Source organism: Perna viridis, chromosome 7 (assembly GCF_037379345.1).
Source record: "Perna viridis isolate PV_CMFRI_1.1 ecotype Kerala chromosome 7, ASM3737934v1, whole genome shotgun sequence".
In the NCBI taxonomy this organism is placed as follows: Eukaryota; Metazoa; Mollusca; class Bivalvia; order Mytilida; family Mytilidae; genus Perna; species Perna viridis.
The window spans coordinates 28,341,339-28,362,817 of NC_142451.1; the positions used below are offsets into that span (position 1 = coordinate 28,341,339).

The 21,479-nt window shown below is 32.8% G+C and overlaps 1 protein-coding gene and 1 pseudogene across 2 annotated transcripts in view; one reads left to right on the forward strand and one right to left on the reverse strand.

The window, feature by feature from the left end:
• LOC148612153 (nose resistant to fluoxetine protein 6-like) overlaps positions 1-21,479 on the forward strand; it is a 36,664-nt gene that overhangs the window by 4,784 nt on the left and 10,401 nt on the right. For both annotated transcript variants that reach the window (XM_088593321.1, XM_088593320.1), the window contains 11 exons: positions 3,886-4,070; positions 5,337-5,430; positions 6,630-6,723; positions 7,400-7,599; positions 8,437-8,604; positions 9,200-9,296; positions 17,198-17,290; positions 18,276-18,453; positions 19,043-19,122; positions 19,750-19,854; positions 20,878-21,004. In XM_088593321.1, the coding sequence (XP_088449447.1) occupies positions 3,886-4,070; positions 5,337-5,430; positions 6,630-6,723; positions 7,400-7,599; positions 8,437-8,604; positions 9,200-9,296; positions 17,198-17,290; positions 18,276-18,453; positions 19,043-19,122; positions 19,750-19,854; positions 20,878-21,004 (1,421 nt within the window). The remainder of the gene's footprint in view (positions 1-3,885; positions 4,071-5,336; positions 5,431-6,629; positions 6,724-7,399; positions 7,600-8,436; positions 8,605-9,199; positions 9,297-17,197; positions 17,291-18,275; positions 18,454-19,042; positions 19,123-19,749; positions 19,855-20,877; positions 21,005-21,479) is intronic.
• Positions 12,816-16,715, reverse strand: LOC148612154 (uncharacterized; annotated as a pseudogene).

Below are 21,479 nucleotides of genomic sequence, written 5' to 3' on the forward strand. Positions count from 1 at the left end.
TTTCAGCATGAACTTGTTTTACAGGGAGGACGGAAAGTAGGTTGGCGAGAAATACTTGCTGGCAAGAACGACTCCTTGACCAGTATACATTTATATAGATTTTTGCCTTCTTTAGAGGCCAGTGTTTATATAATTAGAAATAAGTCACATTATCTTCTTTTAGGATTGTGCTGTAAATGCAAGAAAAATACGCCTAAGCAAATAGCAAACATGATTATCTTGACTTAGGTTATTTCCTGAGGGAGTTCATGTAGCTTCTTATCAAACAAAACATGTAAAACAATCATACAATTCTAGACGTGCATAAGGTCAAGTAAACGTAAATGGTAGATTTTTATCCAACCTTGACAAAAAATATTGTGCAGGTTGGAGAATTTTATTTTTTTATTGTTTCTTCCTCACCCCATATTTCCTAAACTAATTTTTAAGCTATTTGCAGCATGGAGATGTTCAAAATCCATGGCCACATCAGTTTCAGAGAAGAGACATCATTTTAGTCAACAAGAAATAATAGATTTGCATGTTATAGTACCTCAGTCCTAGAAACTGACGTGAAAAAAATCATGATTTTGAAATTCGTGGCCAGATTTAAAAAAAAAGTTTGTCAGTTCTTTTAGGGACGGAAGGGGATGAAAATGTACAACTAGTAATTAATTTTATTTGGCCTAATCTAGCTGTCAATTCAGAATATCACTCTGACTTAAGCAGTTGGAATTACTCAGCCATTTTGCTACAGTTGAAAGTAACCTACTGCGCAGAAAGGACAAATTCTTGAATTACAAGACATGTTTGCTGGAAATCACTAATTTGTGGAACTCAACATGTGCAATATACATATACATGTATATATACTGTAGTTCAAATTATCCAAATTGTGATGTTATCTTAGGAGGCATCATCATTGTGACCTTACTCACAGTACATGTATGTCTAGTTTTAATGCTTTGAAACTTACTTGTATATAATCTATATCACTACTTTTGAATAGAATGACTCAATTTCTTATTTTGGATGTTTGTAAAATTTGCATTTACTTGCATGTAGGTTCTGTAGATTCAAACCTTTTCATTGTCATTTTATTTATGATTTCTGGCTTCCCTCAAGTGAACTCGGCGGGTGTTTCTAGAAAAGCAGAGGACGCTTACCCTACTGGTGCACCTGGTCCATGCTCCCAGTTTTTAGTGGAGTCCGAGTTGCTCATTTACTTTTGTTACTTTGTATGTATGATTTTAGTTACTTTATGTTCTTTGTTGTGTATGTCTGGTCTTTGTCCCTGGATTACATTCTTTTGATTACCGCTATAACCTTGGTTCCCTTGATTACTCATTGATTTGTTTTGAAAGTAAATTTGAATTCCTGATAATTAAATATATGTACATGTAAATGTATATACATTGTAGAAAGACATTATTAATCTACCTTTTAAAAGAAGTCACTCTATGCTATAATCACCAATAAAAACAAAATATGTTTTATTGATATCCAACATTTATGTACATGTAAAGCCAGTAGTTGAACACAGTCTCTCCACAATGCATGTACATTTTCACATGTAAATTTTATGTAAATGTATCATGGCAGTGAATTTTTTTTGTTAGTCCCTAAATGTAAGATTTGGACACAATGCACCCTCTTCATAGTCTGTACCTTTGATAAGAAGCTACTTCTACTAAAAATATTTAAAAATGATGGGTGCCTACAGGCCTGATTATGCATATACATAATCTACAGGCCTGTTCAATAAGAGTGAAGGGTACATTTTATAAATTTATGTACATGTATGTACACGATGTACTTATTCTCATGTCTAATTTTCTGTTTATCAATACATGTAATATAATATAAGCACACTGTACATGTACATAAATGTATGTCTGGTAGCATGGCTAGTGTTTCCATTAGTCCAAATTCCCTGTGAATATGCTTACCCTCCATTTTTTTTTACAATACAAATTGTCCTGTTCATGTACAATGTACATTTATATCAAGTTAGGGTAAAAATTGAAATGTCATTCAAAAAGTTTATTAGACTTCGCTATTTATAATTTATTTAAAGAAAAAAGGTCATAAAATAGAATTGATTTTGGTTAATATTTGGAACATTTAAATGTACAGTACATGTGCTATGCATTATTATACCTTGTTGTTCGTGTCACTTTAATTTACATGTACATGTTCAAGGTTTGTAATATAGTTTAAAAACCCTGCACGAGGCCTGCTGTGCATATACATGTAAAGGGTCCTGTTTCACTATTTTTAAAAGTTGTCCTTGAGAAGCAATGTACATATATAAATCTTATTTTGCCTTATTAGTTACCGGGGTAGTACTACATATGGTACATGTGCTCCTTGTACATTGTACATGTATGTTTCATTGTACAAACTATGATTTATTCTACTTTGATAAAATATTCATTTCATAAACTGTGATTTAACTAAGGTTAAAATTAGTCTGTAACTATTATTTGGAACATACTTATGGGCATGTTAATGTAGTTTGATTTGAAAAAGTCAGCAGTAATTGTACAAATTACTTAAATCATAAGATGTCAAATACATGTACATGTATGCATGAGTTTTCAAGTCCTAAATTGTTTTAATTTCTTTACTAGTAAAGTAGTTATTTACTTGTACACGTGCAACACTCAGAGTGAAATGGTTCTCAAACACGCAAGCCAGATCTGAGTGAAACTTGGTGATACACTGACATATTGAGTGTTTAACACCCAGATTGCACCTAGCCAACACCAACCGTTTGTATATTGTAATAGTCGTAAAATTCAATGAGGCATAACAGGGAATTCATTGTAAGGTACAATGTATATTCTGTTCCTGTTTCTCAGGTAATTCAGAGAACTGTTATGATAAAAATTTAATCATGTCATTAAAAATTTGGCATCATCTATTTTTTTTTTATTTTGTACATGTATTTGCCTCTGATTGGAGAGTTCAAATGAACAATAAACAAGTTATACATGTAGTAAAAGAAAATGAATACAATATGATATGCACTTGACAATAAGTATGAATCCAAGAAATATCTGAAGTGTAAGTTTAATTACTGGTAGTTTTTTTTTCTTAACTTGAGAGGAGAAATTAATCAGCTAATGAATAATGAAGAGGAAAAATGGAAATATGAAAATATGAATCACTGTCACCGATCTTATATTTGTCTGCATGAATGTTAACAAAATTCAGGCAGAATTGTTTAAGTTCCTTTTTGACGAGTGAATACTGTTTCTTAAATTTTGTTTTTGACCAGTCCTATCCATCCATCTGGCTGTGAGACTGCTATATGTTTTTGAAGCCTCCAGATCTGAGGTACATGGTTTGTTTGGCCAACTTCTCTCACAGTTTTTTTTTCTGCAGTTATGAAATTTTTTTCTTCAACACAGCTATACTTTGAAATTTTACGGGATGTTCAATACACATACATGTAATGCATACGTGTATAGGGCCAATGATTTTTTTTTTTTTTTTTTTTTTATTTTCAAAAAAGTTATTTTCCAAAAGTTAAGGATAGTTGGACTTTCAATTTCAGTATTTCATAGGGGTTACAGTACTATATATGTTTTTTTTTTTTATTATTTTTTCATTTTTGATATCACTTCATTGCCCGTAAATGCTCAGTTTTTGCTGTAGGGCCTTGCTTTATGAGACTACAATCTGTATGTGCCTGGGGCTTCATACATGTCTCCTTCATGGCCCTAAGTCACAAAGTTTCTAAGGCAGTCTTATTGATTTTTTTTATATAATTGCATGTTTCTCTGCAGAATGCTAGGACATGTCTTTTTCTATATTTGTAGTTCTCAGTTCACTTTTAATAATCTTAAAATATCTTGAGAATATTGAATAGTAGTACATTGTATCAATATTTTTTTTCAGTGCTTGATGCCTCATTCAAGCCTCCACCTGGTTTTATGGATGGAAATATCCAATGGCTAGGAAGTTATGATGAATGTATTACAGTAAACAGTAATCTGACTGGCATGACTGGTGATATACAACCATTCAGAGGAGAATACTGCCAATTATCTATACCTTTACCTGTGAATGGTGCACCTAGTATGGTGAGTACAATAGCTTGAATGGTGGTAAACCCTCATTCAGGGGAGAATACTGCCAATTATGTATATCTTTATCTATGAAGGATGCACATAGTACATTTATTGGGAGTACAACAGCTTGACTGGTGGTATACCCTCATTTAAGGGAGACTACTGCCAATTATGTATACCTTTACCTATGAAGGGTGCACCTAGTATGGTGAGTACAAAAGAATATCAATAGTATCCTGAATGGTGGTAAGTATACCCTCAATCAGGGGAGAATACTTTAAAATAAATCACACAAACTTTATTTTATCATCGTTTTACCATGGGCTCACATTATTTAACACAAGTTTTGAACAACTGGGCCCTAATGCCTGTCATATAAGTAGTAAAAATAAGTGAAGTGGTCGAAATAAATGGAAAAAAGAAAAAGTCATTTAAGAAATAAATCAACTGAAATGAATGAAAATAGCTGATACACATCGTAATGTTAGGTGTGTTTGTTTACATGATTTAAGGTAGGCGGTAATTGACACACACAAGCCACACCCAATAAGTCGTGTGCTACTCTTATAGCAATCGAAAATCGACTGCAGTTGTGATCTCAAAGCCTTTTAAGGATGTCATATCAGAATGCCAAATCTATGTTGGGTGCACCTAGTATGGTGAGTACTAGAGTACATCAATAATATCCTGATTGGTGGTATGTATTACTCATTCTGGGTAGAATACTGCCAATTTTCTATACCTTTACCTATGAAGGGTGCACCAAGTATAGTGAGTACAGTAGCCTGACTGCAGATAAACCTTCATTCAGGGGAGGTTACTGCCAATTGCCTACAACTTTACCTTAGAAGGGTGCACCTAGTATGGTGAGTATAAAACTATAAAAAAAAGTATTATACTTAGTGTGTAATGTAATTTTCCTCTAGCAAGAAGTGTATCCAAACTTATGGTATGGAATTTCCTTTTTGACTATTGCCTAGAGCTTGTCAGTTCAGTGATTTTGTTACAGGGACAAATGTAATACACGTTTTTTGAATGGATTCTTCAATTATAAGCGTAGAGTGCTTCTTGTTTCATATCAGTAAATGTAAAGAAATATTATATATTTTTAGTACTCTGCAGGGCACTGTCCAATAGTCAACTATGAGCAGGAAGAGCATGTGCCATATTAGGCTATAATTTTGCTCTTAACCTCTAACTTTACTGGTGTATATATTGAATCAGTATACATGTACATGTACACTGAACATATTCTGTCTTACATCATTTTTTTTTCAGTTTAATCCTACTGGAGGACCAGTACCACTTGGTGTAGGATTATGTCTGCCTAATGGCTGCTCAGAGTCAGATGTAGTTGTTCTTATCAATACATGTATGTTCTTTATTGTATTAAGGAATGATTATGGTGTCTGTCTATCTGTTCACCAACTTTTGTAATTGTCTTTCTATACTACTTATCACAGACACTTGAAATTTTGTTATAAGATAATTTATATTGTTAATCCATAGAGTGGGATTTCATTTCAGTCTGAAGTGAAGTGATATCAACATCCTGTTTTATGACTTTGTATACATGTATGGTTGAACCATATGGTTTCAGGGGTATGTAAAAGAGGTATCCTTTAATGAGTTTTGTTTGCAGTTATTTAGTTTCTCTGTTTGCAGTCATGTTTTGCACAGTATACATTGCTTACCTGTAAATTGAGGTTATCTTTGATATACAGATGAAAGTACTTCCTCATTTTTTCTAATTTAATTTTAGTATTCAGTGTTCTAGGATTTTTCAGAAATTGAGGTTTCCTCTGGAAAAATACATATAAAGTCAACTTTCCCACAGTCAATGACTGCTTTTCTAACAAAAGAAATCCTTACAGCATATGAAGTTTTCAACTTGCCACAGGAAAGTGTAACTAATTACCTAACTTTCCCTGACCCAAATTTCACTTGCACCTTGTAACGGGAAATAGGAATCCTAGAATGCTGAGTATTGTTATATAATAATTTAATTCAATGAGTAAATCTTCACTAAAAGCTGATGTCACTGTTACAGAAGTAAATATGTGACTTTCAATTTGAAATAGAGATAACTTTTTTTTAATCTGATCTGAAAACATGTTTTATGTACTACTTCTAATTTTAATAATCTTTGAGGAGAAAAGGTTCAAACATTTCAACATTGGTACTTGTACACAATTATTGTACATCTTAATTGACTGTACTCCATTGAGTGTGAAAGCAAGTTTGATTAATAAGGTGTATAAGAAATGTACATGTACAATGACCTTTAGGGTTATGTTCCTGGATGCTTTGTAGAAGTGTGAGACATTGAAAACAATTGTCTTTAATTACTTCACTATACATTTAATAAATCACTAATGAACCTGAAAACAAAGCTACCAACAAACTAATTGAACTACTTTCACTGAAAAAGTAGCCAAAAATCAAACTATATGACCCCCAGCCCCCAACTGTCAAATTTAAGTCGAAATCATTGTTTATATTGATTTTAATTTACTTGTAGTTGCTACATGTACTTATGAAAACTAATATTTGAAAATTATGTTCTTTCAGTGCTGACTAGAATACCAAATAATACAATTAAAGCATCCACAGCAGTATGCCAGGAGCCAGAACGAAAGTTTGATACTAGGGCAATCGCTGTGTTGTAAGTTTTACTTAATGGTACCATGGCAGATCATTTTTAATTAAGTTTTACTTAATGGTATCATGGCAGATCATTGTTGCTTAAGTTTTACTTAATGGTACCACAGCAGATCATTTTTACTGGTTGCGTCATTAATGATTTCATAGATTGTTCAGATTTTCTGGTATCAAGAATTTGTAGCTGCGAAACGTAGCTCTAACTATTTTTTTTTGTATTTTCTTAATGTTAGATCAAGAGCTACGATTTCGCAGCTAAAGAATTTGATGCTGTTTGAGTTAAAAGAAAGCACTGATTCCACAAATTCAAGTTAAATCAGGAGTCTACCTACAAATTTCTTTGGGTTCTTAGTGCCTCAGTCAGCTGTTAACCAGAAAATGCAGCATTCAATTTGTTTAGACCTTCTGATCCTGTCCTTTGTCGTCATTGTCTTCGTTGTTTGTTGTGGTAAACGATTTTTCAAAACTCTTCCTCTCTTGAACTACTTGAGCATTAGAACCAAACTTACATGCAGTATGAATGTTTTGCAGTATGATCTGCATAAATCTGATGTGGAGATGTTAGATCTAGAAATAGCAGATATAAAACTGCTGAAAATAGTTCCTTTTATACACAGCTTTTGATGTACTGTTTTTATGGTGGCTACTATGTACTTAAAGAATATACTTCGTTATTTCAGAGTGGTGGTTTGCTTATTCATGGCCATCATGTTACTGGCTACTGTTTATGATGTACTGTTTATACAGTGGCCAAAATCACAGATAAAATCCATGTCAGGATTATTAAATGGGGACCAACATGAAAACTTTGATCATAAAATTATATCTGATGAAGAAACGCCATTAATTGCTGAGAAAACACCAACTGAATATAAACCAGGTAATGTGAATTTTTGTTGTATTTTTTTTTTTTTTTTTTTTTTGTACAATGTATCAATTTTTGTGGTTTTTGTGGTTGATCAAAATACAAAATAAAATTCCTTGAAGAATGAAAAGTTTTCATTACAAGCTTAGATATTCTACTGAAATCCACACCCTTCAAATAACAGTTCAGAAAAACCACAAAAATTGATATCTAGGAATATAAAGTACATTTATGTAAACAGTTTTATGTACAAACTAAAGTAAAATCTCTTCTGCTATTTCTGAATCAGTTGGCATTGTTACATGATTTTTTCCTATAAGCACTTGTTTGTTTATGTACAGTCTTTGCCAAATAAATGTATGACAACAAGCCTGAGCTCAAATATTTTGATGAACTTATTTAGCAATCATTGGCATGTTAGTCAATTTCTGCAAGCCTGTCAGCATTTTTACCAGCCATGGCTATCAGTCAATTTCGAAGAATGTATGTAGATATATATTCAAAAGTTTGTATAGTCAAAAAAAAAAAAAAAAAAAAAAAACAACTTAAATTTGCATGCTATTTATTGTCTCTTTTTTGTGAGCTAGAAAAATCGTGAAAAATAAATCTCTTTGTCATAGAATAGACATTAGACAGAGTGGAAGTTGAAAAAATGAATACCAGTGATTTGAATTAAATTGATTTTCTAGCAGGTGAAAATCAGATTCTGTGAAAAATAGTTTGACCATATTGAAGATAGGTATGTATGACACTGTCATTCTTTATGCTTCAATGAAAAATGAGCCTATTCCATAAGCTGTACTAAATGTAAATCTTAACATCCATCGTTTCATATTTTGTGATATTTTGCAGGCATTGCAGGAAAAATTTTATTGTCATTTTCTATATATACCAATGGTGCAAAGATCCTCAACACTCACCAAACAGCAGGAAGTCTCACGGCAGTAAATGGAATCAGATTTATCAGCATGTCCTGGGTTATTCTAGGACATACCTTTGCTTTCTTTGTTGCTACTGCAGGTAAGTTTCAGGGAGGAGGGGTTGTCAAAATTTTGCTGACATTTTTGTAGACCAACTATGCAGGGAAATTGTCTGTCCATGCAACTTCTTAGAAACTTTTGCACCAAATTACATGAACTAGGTACAGTACATCATATTGTGACATCACTAAAATGAACAATAGACTCCCTGGCCAGTCTGAACATCTGATGTCATTTACTTGTAGTTTAATTATCACAACAATGAATTCAGCATTTGTGGCATTGTGACATATTATCGAACACATTTATGAAATCAAACACATTTGTGGAACTGGACACGTTAATGAGTCCTACATATACACTAGGAATTTATGATCCACTGTAACCAATACAAGGACAAAGATGTGGAAGAGGATACGGGCATACACTTTTCTTTTCTTTGCCAACACAGTTGTGATAACATTATAGTAATACTGCTTTTTGATTGGTCAATCCTTTAATCAATTGGAACACACTCAAATCAACCTTTTGTGTAATCCTATATTGAAAATCTGGTTTTTCATGTTATTTAAGAATTAGGGCCACTGTCTGTAGACTTTTATTAGTATTAGTTTTATATTTTGTTTTCTTTCTAGATAATGCAATGCCCTATGCTGCTGAGATGTTTAAGAGGTGGTCATTCATGGCTATTTTAAATGCTTTAGTATCAGTTGACACATTTTTCACACTCAGGTAAATATTGAATAACCCTTAGTAGCAAACAATAGATGTGTGTCTAGGTAATAAGAGCATTGAAATTTTTTATTTCCATACCTCATGGGAGGATGATCGTTGCTCATATTCAACCATTTTTGTCAGATTTTCATACTCATGTGGTTTTATCTTTTTCATAGCATAACTGTTTTTCGCCTAGTTGGTGTCTTTTCTTTTCTTAATAAATACCTTCAAATAATATTTGAGAAGAATTTTTTTATGAAATCCTTGTTTTTTCTTGATGGTTTTAATAGATAAAACCTCTAATACAAAACTTTTGAAGCGGTAAATCCTTTTCCCTATAAATATTTTAATTGTAATCAGGCAAAATAGGAAAAAATAAGAAACATGCATGTCAAAACCCCACCGATCTGACAATGTAGTATCACTCTAGGATGTTTTCTCTAGTTGAAAAGACCATTATTTGACCTCTGCAACACTGGCTTTGCATAGAAATTTTTCAATAGAATGTTATTGACAGAGTTATCTGCCCTTGAAATATTCATTTTCAGTGCATTTCAATGAAACTGTAACTCAATGGTCCAGCATGATATGGAAAATCTTGTCTGTTTTCCTTGATTCTGATGGTGCAAATAGTAAAATTACACTATCAAAATGTGTTTTCATACCATGTTTCACCCACAGCCTGATTCTTACAGGGACTGACACTTAAATGCTTATCATCTTAAAATATGAGCAGGGTGACTCTTTAGTTTTTATACCCCTCACAACGAAGTTGCGAAGGGTATAATGTTTTTGACCTGCCCATCAGTCCGTTTGTCAGTCCATCTTCAGTTTTCCAGACTTTTTTTAAACGCTTGCAGACATTGACATGATTTTTGGTATATAAGTTCACCATGATAAGTTACAGGTCAACTTTACATTTTGTTCTGCTCTGATGATTTTTACCGGAATTACGGGCCTTAAACTTAGCTTAATTCACAGAAATAACCGTTTTCGGGACTTTTTTGCTTGCAGGTTATGACATGATTTTTGGTATATAAGTTCACCATGATAAGTTACAGGTTTTGTTCTGCTATGATGATATTTACTCTGGATTAACTAAAACTCAAAGAAATCACAGTCTGGAGTTTGAAACTACCATTCTGAGTAACAGAATTTAGTTAGAAGATAAAGGTCTAAGGCCTGAAAAAACACTTCTATTCCGTTTTTTTTAATCGGGGTTTTTTCTACATGCATTTCTCTTACGGAAAAATTTACTTGAGTATCCAAAATTGGGACGAGTGGGGTATGTGAGCGCGCTCACTAAGGTTTAATTTGTACTTATATTGTTCTAGAGTGGAAGATCTTAAAAGATTTCACAACCCTTTGAAATCTTTGTTATTCTTAAACAGAGCTGCAAACATCCTTAATAAGTGTTTTGTACACTCTCGGACTGAACATAAATAGAAGAAGGCATATCTCTACAAAAAGTGACATTATTTTTTTATTATTGGAAATATACACTCATCTTCAATGCATTAACTTAGATTTTTTCCCACTTTATCATGTGATTTGTGAAAAGCTGTATTCTAAGAAAATTTCGTTTAAGTTGGGTGCTCTTCATAATTGAAATCAAAGTATAGCTTTTTTTAGATTTGTAAGGTAATCAAATTTGGAATTTGTGCAATAATGTCTGTTGTATGAAATTTATTTGCATTTGTTTACATCACAGGTTACGTATAAAATATTCCTGTCATCCATAGGAACTCTTATACTTCCAGGGTTTTTGCAAATTATGAATCCGATTTCTAATATCTTGAGCTGCTTGTTAGGGTAAAATTGAGAATTTAAATGGGCAGATCACGTTGATTGCTTATATAGGCAAGGTACACTACGTATTAATGTCGTCATAGATATTTTGTGGTTTGTCTTTGATTTTTTTGTGAATTCATAAAATTGGAATGTGGTCTCCATGATTTCAACAGAATTTTTTTTTCGATTTTTAAGAAAACAACCCTGCTCAATCTTTTAAATAAATATTTAGTTAACTTTTAGGGAAATTACCATGGTTAAAAGTTCATTTAACTTGGTTTGGAAGGAGTTTAAGGAGGTAGATCTAGGGTAAGGGACACAACTCTTACAAATCATTGGAATGTTAAAGGCTTTGGGGAAATTGAATATGATACAAACATATCTTTGATCCCAAGAGTTATTTCCCTTACCCTAGGTCTACCTCTTTAAATTATTATCTAGTTAGACAAGTTTTTGTATTATTCAGGGTTTGGTTTAGATATGTTTTACTATTATGTTATCATTCAGTCCATGTAGCTATAGAGAACAAAATGATTCATTATAAATTTATGTATAATACTGTAAATGTTCTATTTTTCGGAGTGCTTTAATTTTTGCTAGTTTCGCGGTGGATAAAAAAACCATGAAAAGTAGTACTGGCAAATTTGGTTTTAACACTTTTAAAAGCGAAAATATCTTTTTAAACCTCGAAAATTGACACATGCAAATATTTTCACTTGATAGAATCCACGAAAATGGACATTTTTGAATTTCAAGAAGAGATTTTATAATAATGGTAGAGTTAAATATATTTCTGAAGTCTAAATAAAATAATATTTTGTTTTTACAATAGAATATTGATCATTACATTCGTTTGAACACATGTTCTTATCGCAATTTAAAACATCCAAGTGAATCCCAATTCACCACATCTGGTTCCGTCATCACCCAGAAACGCACCTGGAAATACAGGTAAGCAATTTAGTTCTAAATGAGCGTTCAAATCATAATACTCATAAAGTTATTATTTAGGTGGTGGTGAGTTATTCAGAAATATATTTAACACTACAATTATTATAAAATCTCTTCTTGAAATTCTAAAATTTCCATTTTATGATAATTATGTTGAATATATTTCTGAAGTGTATATAAAATAATATTTTATTTTTACAGTAGAATACTCACAGTTTCCAACTGATTCCAAAGTATTTTTCCTTATAGGTGGTGTACAAATAATTTTCACATACTTTGTACTAATAAAACTTCAAACATACAGAAACTATATACATACAACTGGTCATTCACTGTTCTGAAAAACACATACATGAACATAAAAACATTACTGTAATACTTTTTGGGAATCTAACTCCCTCAAGTAAAATTTGGCAAAAGTTGATTCTTAAGCCCAATCTGCTGCTTCTACAATAGTTTTGACAGATGAACCCTTGTACAATGCCCAAGTTGGAGCAATCGCTCTTGTAGAATGAGCTTTAACTTTCATATCTTTATCTGCATATGCCGTTTTGATTGCCTGAACAATCCAACTTGAAATAGTAACTGTTGATACTGGTTTATGTGGTTCTTTAATAGCCAAAAATAACTTAAAACTGTCTGGCACTTCCAACCTATGTCGAAAATCTTTAGTCATATCTAAATAGATTTTCAAACATTTCTTAGGATCCAAAAATAGCCTTTCCTCGAAATGAGGAACATGTATTTTCATCCCAAAATGGCTTTGTCCATCCTGTTTAGATAAACCATGTCTTATGTAACACCCTTCTCTTGTACCTTCATAGACTCCTGATCTATTCTGAGTCTCTGCAAATCACTACCTTTTCTAAAAGTAGTTATTGCCAACAGAAATACTGTTTTTAAAGTAACCAATTTTAATGAAAATTTATCCAGAGGTTCAAACTTTGAACTTTCTAAAGCTTGTAAAACAATTTCTAAATCCCTTTCAGGGAGTAATTTTACTTGAGGTGGCCTAGAATGAAAAATTCCCTTAATCAACCTGGAAATGTGTTGATTTATTCCCACTGGAAAATTCTGGATTGGAGGCAATATTGCCGACAACATAGTTCTATAACCAGATATGGTTCTATATTGTAAACCTGATGCATATAAATAAACCAAAAAATCAGCTACTTCACTTAAAGATGCTGAATATGGATCAATTTGTTTTGAACTACACCAGCTATTGTATTTGACAAACTTGGTGGAATAATCCTTCTGAGTTTCCTGCCTCCATGAAGCAGTGAACAACTCTCTAACAAGTTCTGAAAAACTGTCTGCTTTGAAGTTTCTGTTGAAAGAAGCCAAGCATTCAGATTTAACATTTGTGGATCCGGATGATAAATCTGAGTTCCTGGTTGACTCGACAGATTTTTCTGTAATAGAAGTTTGAGAGGAGGAGCTATCAACAACTCCAATATCTCCGGATACCAAATTCTCCTTGACCACTGAGGAACTATCAAAATTACCTGACAACGGTATGGCCTGATATATTTCAGTATCTTCTGAATTAGACAAAATGGAGGGAAAATGTAAACAAACATGTTCTCCCATGAGATCGACAGTGCATCCAGAGCCACTGCTTCCGGATCCACTGTCCAAGTCCAGTACTTCACAATCTGTTTGTTCTGTGCTGAGGCAAACGATCGATCTGAGGTTTCCCAAACTTGGAAATGTTCTGCTGAACAATTTTCTTGTTCAACATCTATTCTGTTGGTTGAATTTTGGTGATCGTGTCCCTCCTTGATGAGTTATGAATTGAACACAACTGGCATTGTCGGTCCTGATCAAAACTACCTTGCCTTGTAGTTGATTCAGAAAATGTTTTATTGTTAAAAATATCTATTTCATCTCTTAAACAATTTATATGCCAACTTTTCTGATCTACATTACATTCCCTTTGAAAAATTTCAGTCCCAATATAGCCCCCAAAACCTTTCATTGAAGCATCTGTCGTGACTATAACATCGACTTTGGGAAATACTAAAAATCGGCCTTTCAGGATGTTGACTGAATTTTTCCACCGTAAAAGATAGTACTTGAGATGTTGAGTAAATGGAACTACTTTTGACATATCTCAGGAAAATGGTCTCCAAAAATGCAATAATGAAAACTGAATGGGACTCATGTGTAGACGAGCATTTGGTACTAACTCAGCACAAGAAGCCATCATACCCAGAATTTTTAGATAATCCAAAGCCCCTGTCTGACCTGAAAATATCTTCTGAATCAAGGCTTGAATTTTTTGTACCCTTTCCAATGTTTGATGTACAATTCCTTTGTCTAAATGAAAAACCCGGCCCAGATAAGTTATTTTCTGAGTTGGAATCATACTGGACTTCTCCTTGTTTATTATGAACCCTAATGAAACCAGAAGATTGACACATTTCTCTCGATCATTTATCAACTGATGTTTTGACTGACAGACTATCATTGTATCGTCTAAATATACTACTAGTCTGATGTTCTGTTTTCTTAAGTAAGCTGCCACTACAGATACTATTTTTGTAAATTTTTGTGGAGCAGATGTTGGACCAAAGCACATTTCTTTCTACTGATAACTTTGTTTTTGAACTCGAAAGCACATATATTGCCTGTGATTGTAATAAATTGGTACATGTAGATATGCGTCTAACAGATCGAGAGATATTGCCCAATCGTTTGGCTTTACTAGGCTCAATACTTTGCTCATAGTGTCCATTTTGAAATGTATCTTTTTCAAATACCCGTTCAGAGGTTTGAGGTTTGTCACCATTCTCATTTTCCTGTTTTCTTCGGAACAGGAAATAATGTACTGTAAAAACCGTTTACAGCCTGTGAAAAATTTACTTTTTCTATTACATCTTTTGCCAAAAGAATATCTATTTCTTGCATAAAAAGGCTGATTTTTTTCAGAAACCAAAGAGGTTTCTCTTGAAATTTCAATTTGTAACCCTCTTGAATAATAAAAAATTATCCACCGATTTTTGGAAATTTTCTGCCAATTTTGAACAAATTTTGTGTAGCAACCCCCAACAGGTATTTGTGGACACAGACATATTGTACTTGCCTCTGAGTCAACTGTCATTCTTCTTGGGGATCCAAAAATAACTCCATGAACTCTTGCCAGACCTGCCATCTTCTGGCTAGCCTGACTAGTCTTATACACCACTGACTTCAATTCCCCTTTCTCACAGGAAAACTTCTGATTAGAACCTAAATAACCTGCTGTTAAAAACCCACTTGTTGGTCCCTTAGGTTTGGGATCTGTAGATTTAGGAAACTTAGCACCTGTAGTTGATGACCTTTCACCACCATCATACTTTGTCTTTCTTGAAGAGAACTCTGGTAAAAGATCACTAAGTTGATTTTTACGTTCTTTCCTTTTCTCTAGATATTTTTCTAAAGCTTGGCCAAAAAGCCCATCATCTGTTAAAGGAAGGTATTGACATTTATTACTAATATCTTTAATTAAAGCTAAACCACTATCCTGGCTTGCTGCCTTACGGCGAATTAAATGACAAAAAGCCCCAGTACGACCCACTTGGACAAGAGTTTTTGTTGACATTGCAAATAGGTCCTTAACAGTTCGACCTACAGTTTTTTTTTGTCAGTGTCCTTATCCAATACATTTAACAAAGACCCTAATGCCTGTTGCATGTAAAGAATAGAAATAATGTTCATACGAGATGAAAGCTGTGCTTGATATCCCAACTTTTCAATTTGACGTAGTGGTTGGTTATACAACTGATGGTGACTGTCCCAAAATTTAACAGCCTTCTGACAGTGAGTTTGTTTAAGCATAGGTTCAAGAATGTCATCTAAAGTAGGAACCTTCAAAAACTACTGATTTATCATGTATAGGGAAAAAGTTCTTGTATTCCTCCCTGTAGGATGTAATGCGATCAGGGTTCTTGCTACGCCAAGAATTTTCAAGAATATCTACTTGTGCTTGGTCTAATATTAACGCTACCCTACTCTTTTGTTTCGCAATGTATTCCTTAAAGATCTCCATCAAAAAATTACTCCTTGTCTGACTACTTTCAGACTGTTCATTAGTCAACTCATGCTCACTCACAGATTTCTGCAAATCTGTATTCTGTGTTTTAGCACATGAAATATGTTTCAGAAACCTTTCAACCCTTCTGTTTGAAACATTAATTGTTTTGTCATTTACATGTATGTCATCAGTGTCTCTTTAATCCAGACTATTTCCAGAAACACTTCCATTTGGTTCACTTTCGTCATATTCAGATCTTATGTCTAATTCCTGATGTTCCCTTTCATTAACTATAATAGACATTTCTGACCTGGTGTCAAAGTCTCTATTATAAGATATTCTAGGGGAACCTAAATCTTCATCTAAATTAGGATTTAACCCTATAATTTGTTGCTGTGGTCTATGCACCCCTACTGTGTAGTTATCCACCTCTCGACCATCAGATCTAGGCAGAGCTGAGCTCTCCTTATTCTGACAGTTACTACCTGGGGAAAATAGCGGAAAGTCTATCAAACTTGTCATTGAAACTATTTTCCATTTTTCAAAAGTTTTTTGTCTGCCTCAGCCTGAATAGTTTCTGTTTTTGATGGTTTTAAAGAATGCTTCCTCTTACTTGGGACCTTTTCTGTCCAAGAACAAGAAGAATTATCACTCACAACCCTAGCTGTCGGCATGTTGGAAAATGGCTGACTTTCTGAAGGTGAGTCGTGACAATCCAATTCAACCTCCGTACTGCCCGTAAATCTTAGTACAAGAAAAGAAACTTGAACTATAACACTTTGAAACGTATAATTTCCAAAGCTATGATAAATTTACTATGAGTCCGTTCTCTTGAACGCAAAAATTAAAACTAAATTGCTTACCTGTATTTCCAGGTGCGTTTCCGGGTGATGACGGAACCGGATGTGGTTAATTCAGATTCACTTGGATGTTTTCAATTGCAATGAGAACATGTGTTCGAATTAACGTAATGATCAATATTCTATTGTAGAAATAAAATATTATTTTATTTACACTTCAGAAATATATTTAACATAATTGTTATAAAATTAATACATCTACAGTATCTTCCAGTTAAAATTTCATATTTCCATTTTACTGTAAGATACTTTAATATATGATATGATATAAATTAGATATGTACTTTTGTTTTTAGTGGATTGCTGCTAACCTATTTAATTATGAAGGAGCTGAAGAGGAAAGAAGGAAAAATAAACTGGTTCATCTTTTACTTCCATAGATTCTGGAGGTTTGTTTTTAATTTTGTTATTAAGTTGCTTTATACATGTAGGTCTATATGATGAAATGTATAATCATTCATTCCAATCTGTCTGCTCTTAGGAAATAATCCACATGGAAAATCCAATACTTTCTATTGTATTTTAATGGCATTTACAGAGTTATCTTCCTTAATTTTGAATTCTACTGTACATTCTGTATAAATTTTATCTCCTATGAACAAGGTTTATATGAAAAACCACATGCAACTTTCTGTTTACTATGACATTTTAAACAAAAATATCAAAAATAAAAATATGTAGGCTTTCCAACCATTAATCACATTTTGCATGATTCTTAGCTGGAGTGCTACTTATATGTAAAGACAAATGTTTTTTAATGGAAGCATTTTATTAGTTCTTTAAAGAAAAAAAGACACTTTCAATTAAAATTACTCATGATTAAGCACTGCCTTCAAGAGTCAAATGTGAACAATTATTGCATATTAAATTTTTTTTCTTCAAAGATAAAAAATTGTGATTTTTATTGTTTTTACTTTGGTAATGTTTTATTGGAAATAATTACAGATAGAGAAATAATTACAGATAGAGAGAAATAATTACAGATAGAGAGAAATAATTATAGATAGAGAGAGAAATAATTACAGAGAGAAATAATTACAGATAGAGAGAGAAATTAATTACAGAAAGAAATAATTACAGATAGAGAGAAATAATTACAGAGAGAAATAATTACAGATAGAGAGAAACAGTTACAGATAGAGAGAAATAATTACAGATAGAGAGAGAAATAATTACAGATGGAGAGAAACAATTACAGATAGAAAGAAACTTTTAGTTAGAAGATGAACTTCACTGGACAGATATTAGAAAAAAGACCTCTATAAACAGTTTTATTTTTGTTTTACTTGGTTAAATAATACACCATCAGATTTTTAATTATTCCAAGTGAGCAATTTGTGGTCTTCAGAGACTTTTGTTTTCCCTTTGACACAGGTTAACTCCACCATACATGTTGATACTGATGACCTATGTGGCATTGTTTCCATATACTGGGAATGGACCTCTTTGGAAAAAAGATGGAATGGAGGCCAATTACTGTAAAGATGCTTGGTATTTCAACTTCTTCTATATAAACAACTTTGCCAAGTTTGATGCACAAAATGCTCAGCAGGTAGTCTATTGGTTATGCAGAGAGGGAGGCATGGAAATGGCTGCTACATTTGTGGCCACATGAAAATTTTATTGTTAATTTTTTTTAAGACATGGAGGTGCCTGAGCAGGAAATGTTTGATAATTGAATAGTGGAAATAACACCTTGTGAATATTTCCACACTTGCAGTATTATATTTGATTTTGAAAATCTACCGGAAATTGCTATTGATTTAAATCATTTTTTTTTTGGCTTATTTTTCAAGGGTAAAATTGTCTTTCAAGAAAGGAAGGTCCTAGACTTTTTATGGCACACATGAGGAAATTCAAAAGTCCTCAATAAAGTGTCAATTGAATGTATTTTAGGTTCAGGACCTAAGTTAATTAATTGTTAAAGGTCCTACGTTTGAAGATATGGGTCCCAGACTTCAGACCACCATTAGTTTGAACCCCCAATATTTCGGTGTAGCGATGTCTCTTTAAATAAAAAATAAGATACTGATGCTTAGGAACTATTTTATGGTCTTATTTCTAACGTTTATTACAGTGCATGCCATGGCAATGTTTTCTGGCTAAAGATGCTTCATAACTATTTTCTGTTCTTATTACAGTGCATGGCTTGGTCCTGGTATCTGGCTAATGATATGCAGTTCTTTGTTATAAGTCCTTTACTCATCATACCTCTGTACTAGTAAGTATGTTGACAAAAAAAAGACGCTGGACCCTTTCCATTTAAAAAACTGGGATAAAATAAAAATATTTTTTTGCTTGATTTTTTTATTTTCACAATTTCTACTCTGCAAACTTGCTTTGCCTGAGTAAAGTTTGCTTGGCTTTTAATTCTATTTACAATACCCAACCTGAAATTCTGGATCCGAGTCTGATCAATTTTGACTTTGTTTTATTATTTCATAGTAAAATGTGTGCTATCTTTGCCTGTTAATCCTTTTTTTGCAGTTATCTATGCATGACATGGAACCCAAAGTGCAAAATCCAATTAGAATACATTCATGTAAATAAGGTTGCAAAAATGCTAGATTTTGTGATATATATCTCTGTTTTTTCAATCAAAATTGTTTATGTCATCAATTTTCCTTTACACCTTTTCTGTTTAAGAAGAAAGAAAAGCATAACAAAATAAATAAAACATTTCAAAATATTTGACTTTCTGAAGGTGAAAAATTGGTAAAATCTGGTGAATTGATTAATGCTTCATTGAGAAATTTTAGCTTTATTTAGAGAATAAGGGAAATATCAGAGATGATTTGTTTACTGACTGCATTATATGTATGAAGCTTAAAGTTATCTTTTATAATAGTTCAAAGGTCATAGGATGTTTTGTGATGTTTGTTTTCCTGCTAGCTTCATGGATAACCACTGGTGTTATATCAAGCTCATATAACCTTGGCAGTTCACTTCTCAGGTAAATGATAATAATAAACTTTCATATGCATACCTTTACAGAACGGACACACTGTGAAAGAACTTCAATTCGTGGATACCCGTTTTCGTGGTTTAGGGAAGAAACACTAGATCATGGATTCTTGAATTCGTGGTTTTTAAGGGTTTCAGTATATGCATCAATGGGATTTCTCCTTTTTGTTGGGAACTGAATTTCGTGGTTTTTTCTACCCATGAAAACCACGAACATTGGTCTCCTACAAACAATAGCACTTTCACAATACATGTATTATTAGTACATGTAAATAATCATACTTCTGTAATTATTTTTTATAGTAATTGAAATGTAATATTTTTATTTCTGTTTCCAAAATGCCTGCAGCAAATATCTTAGTCTCTGTTGGAGTGAATACTTCGATATTTGGTATATCGCTTGTGCTTTATGAATTGTACCATGTTTCTACTTCCTAGGTTCTTGTTTACTGTACAACTTAATAAGGTAGACCTAGGGTAAGGTACACAACTCTTACAAATCATTGGTACGTTTGTATTCACCATATTACGTCTCATGTAAGCATCAAAGTGACTTTGACTGATTTCATTCTGTGTCAAATGAAAGCTTGATAGGCTTTGGTGAAATTAAATATGATACAAACATATCACTGATTTCAAGAATTATATCCCTTACCCTAGGTCCTTTTCCTTAATTTGACAGAAACTGTTGAGTTATGGTATTTTTAACATGACTTAGCTTGCATTATCTTCTTGTAGGTACATCAAAAAATATTCTATAAAAAAACTATTTTCTCAACAGCACAAATTTGTACCATGGCAGTAAGTTGTGGAGTTTGAAGAAGATTTACTGTATAAATTATATTATGTTGCAAGTTAATGCTGTCAGAAAACATGTTCTTTTTTTTGCTGAGACTGGAATAATAATGATGTCACAGTTTCACAGTCAAGTTAATATCTTTAGACAGTGTAGGGGTTCATCATCATTGGTTGAAGTATTATTCTATGCTTATCCTATTCATTTTATTTTCAGTGATAAATTCCTTCCATACTTTGAAAATTACTATGTCAAGCCATACTGCAGAATAGGGCCATATTTAGTAGGGATGTTTACTGGTTATGTTCTCTATAGAACCAACTGTAAATGCAGGATAAATAGAGTAAGTCATGACATAGGCAGGATATTGGGATTCTAATCCCCATTTTTGTTGGAAAATTTTGTTAATCTCTGTATTTTTGGGAATAAAGATTGTCCATTAATAGCCCAAACCCCCTTTTTCTGGACCCCCCTCTCTCTGGATCTGCCTCTTCTTTGTAGTTGCCACTCAGAACTTACCCACATAAATCTGAAATGATAGGTTGATTTATTGATTACATCACGTGTTGTTTAAAGTCAGCTGACAGATACAGTGTTTTTTAAAAGAGTAGTTCCATAGATTTTATTTTTGAAGGGAAAATTTTATTTGTCTTGATATGATGATCAACCACATTCTTACATTGTCCAACAAGAATTAGCATGATACTAAATTTGAAAGTGAGGACTGCCATGACAGGGACTGATACATTTGTGTACTTTCAAGTCTGTCAGTCGGAAACAGTTTGACAAAAAAAAAGAAATTTTCAAACTCGGGAGAC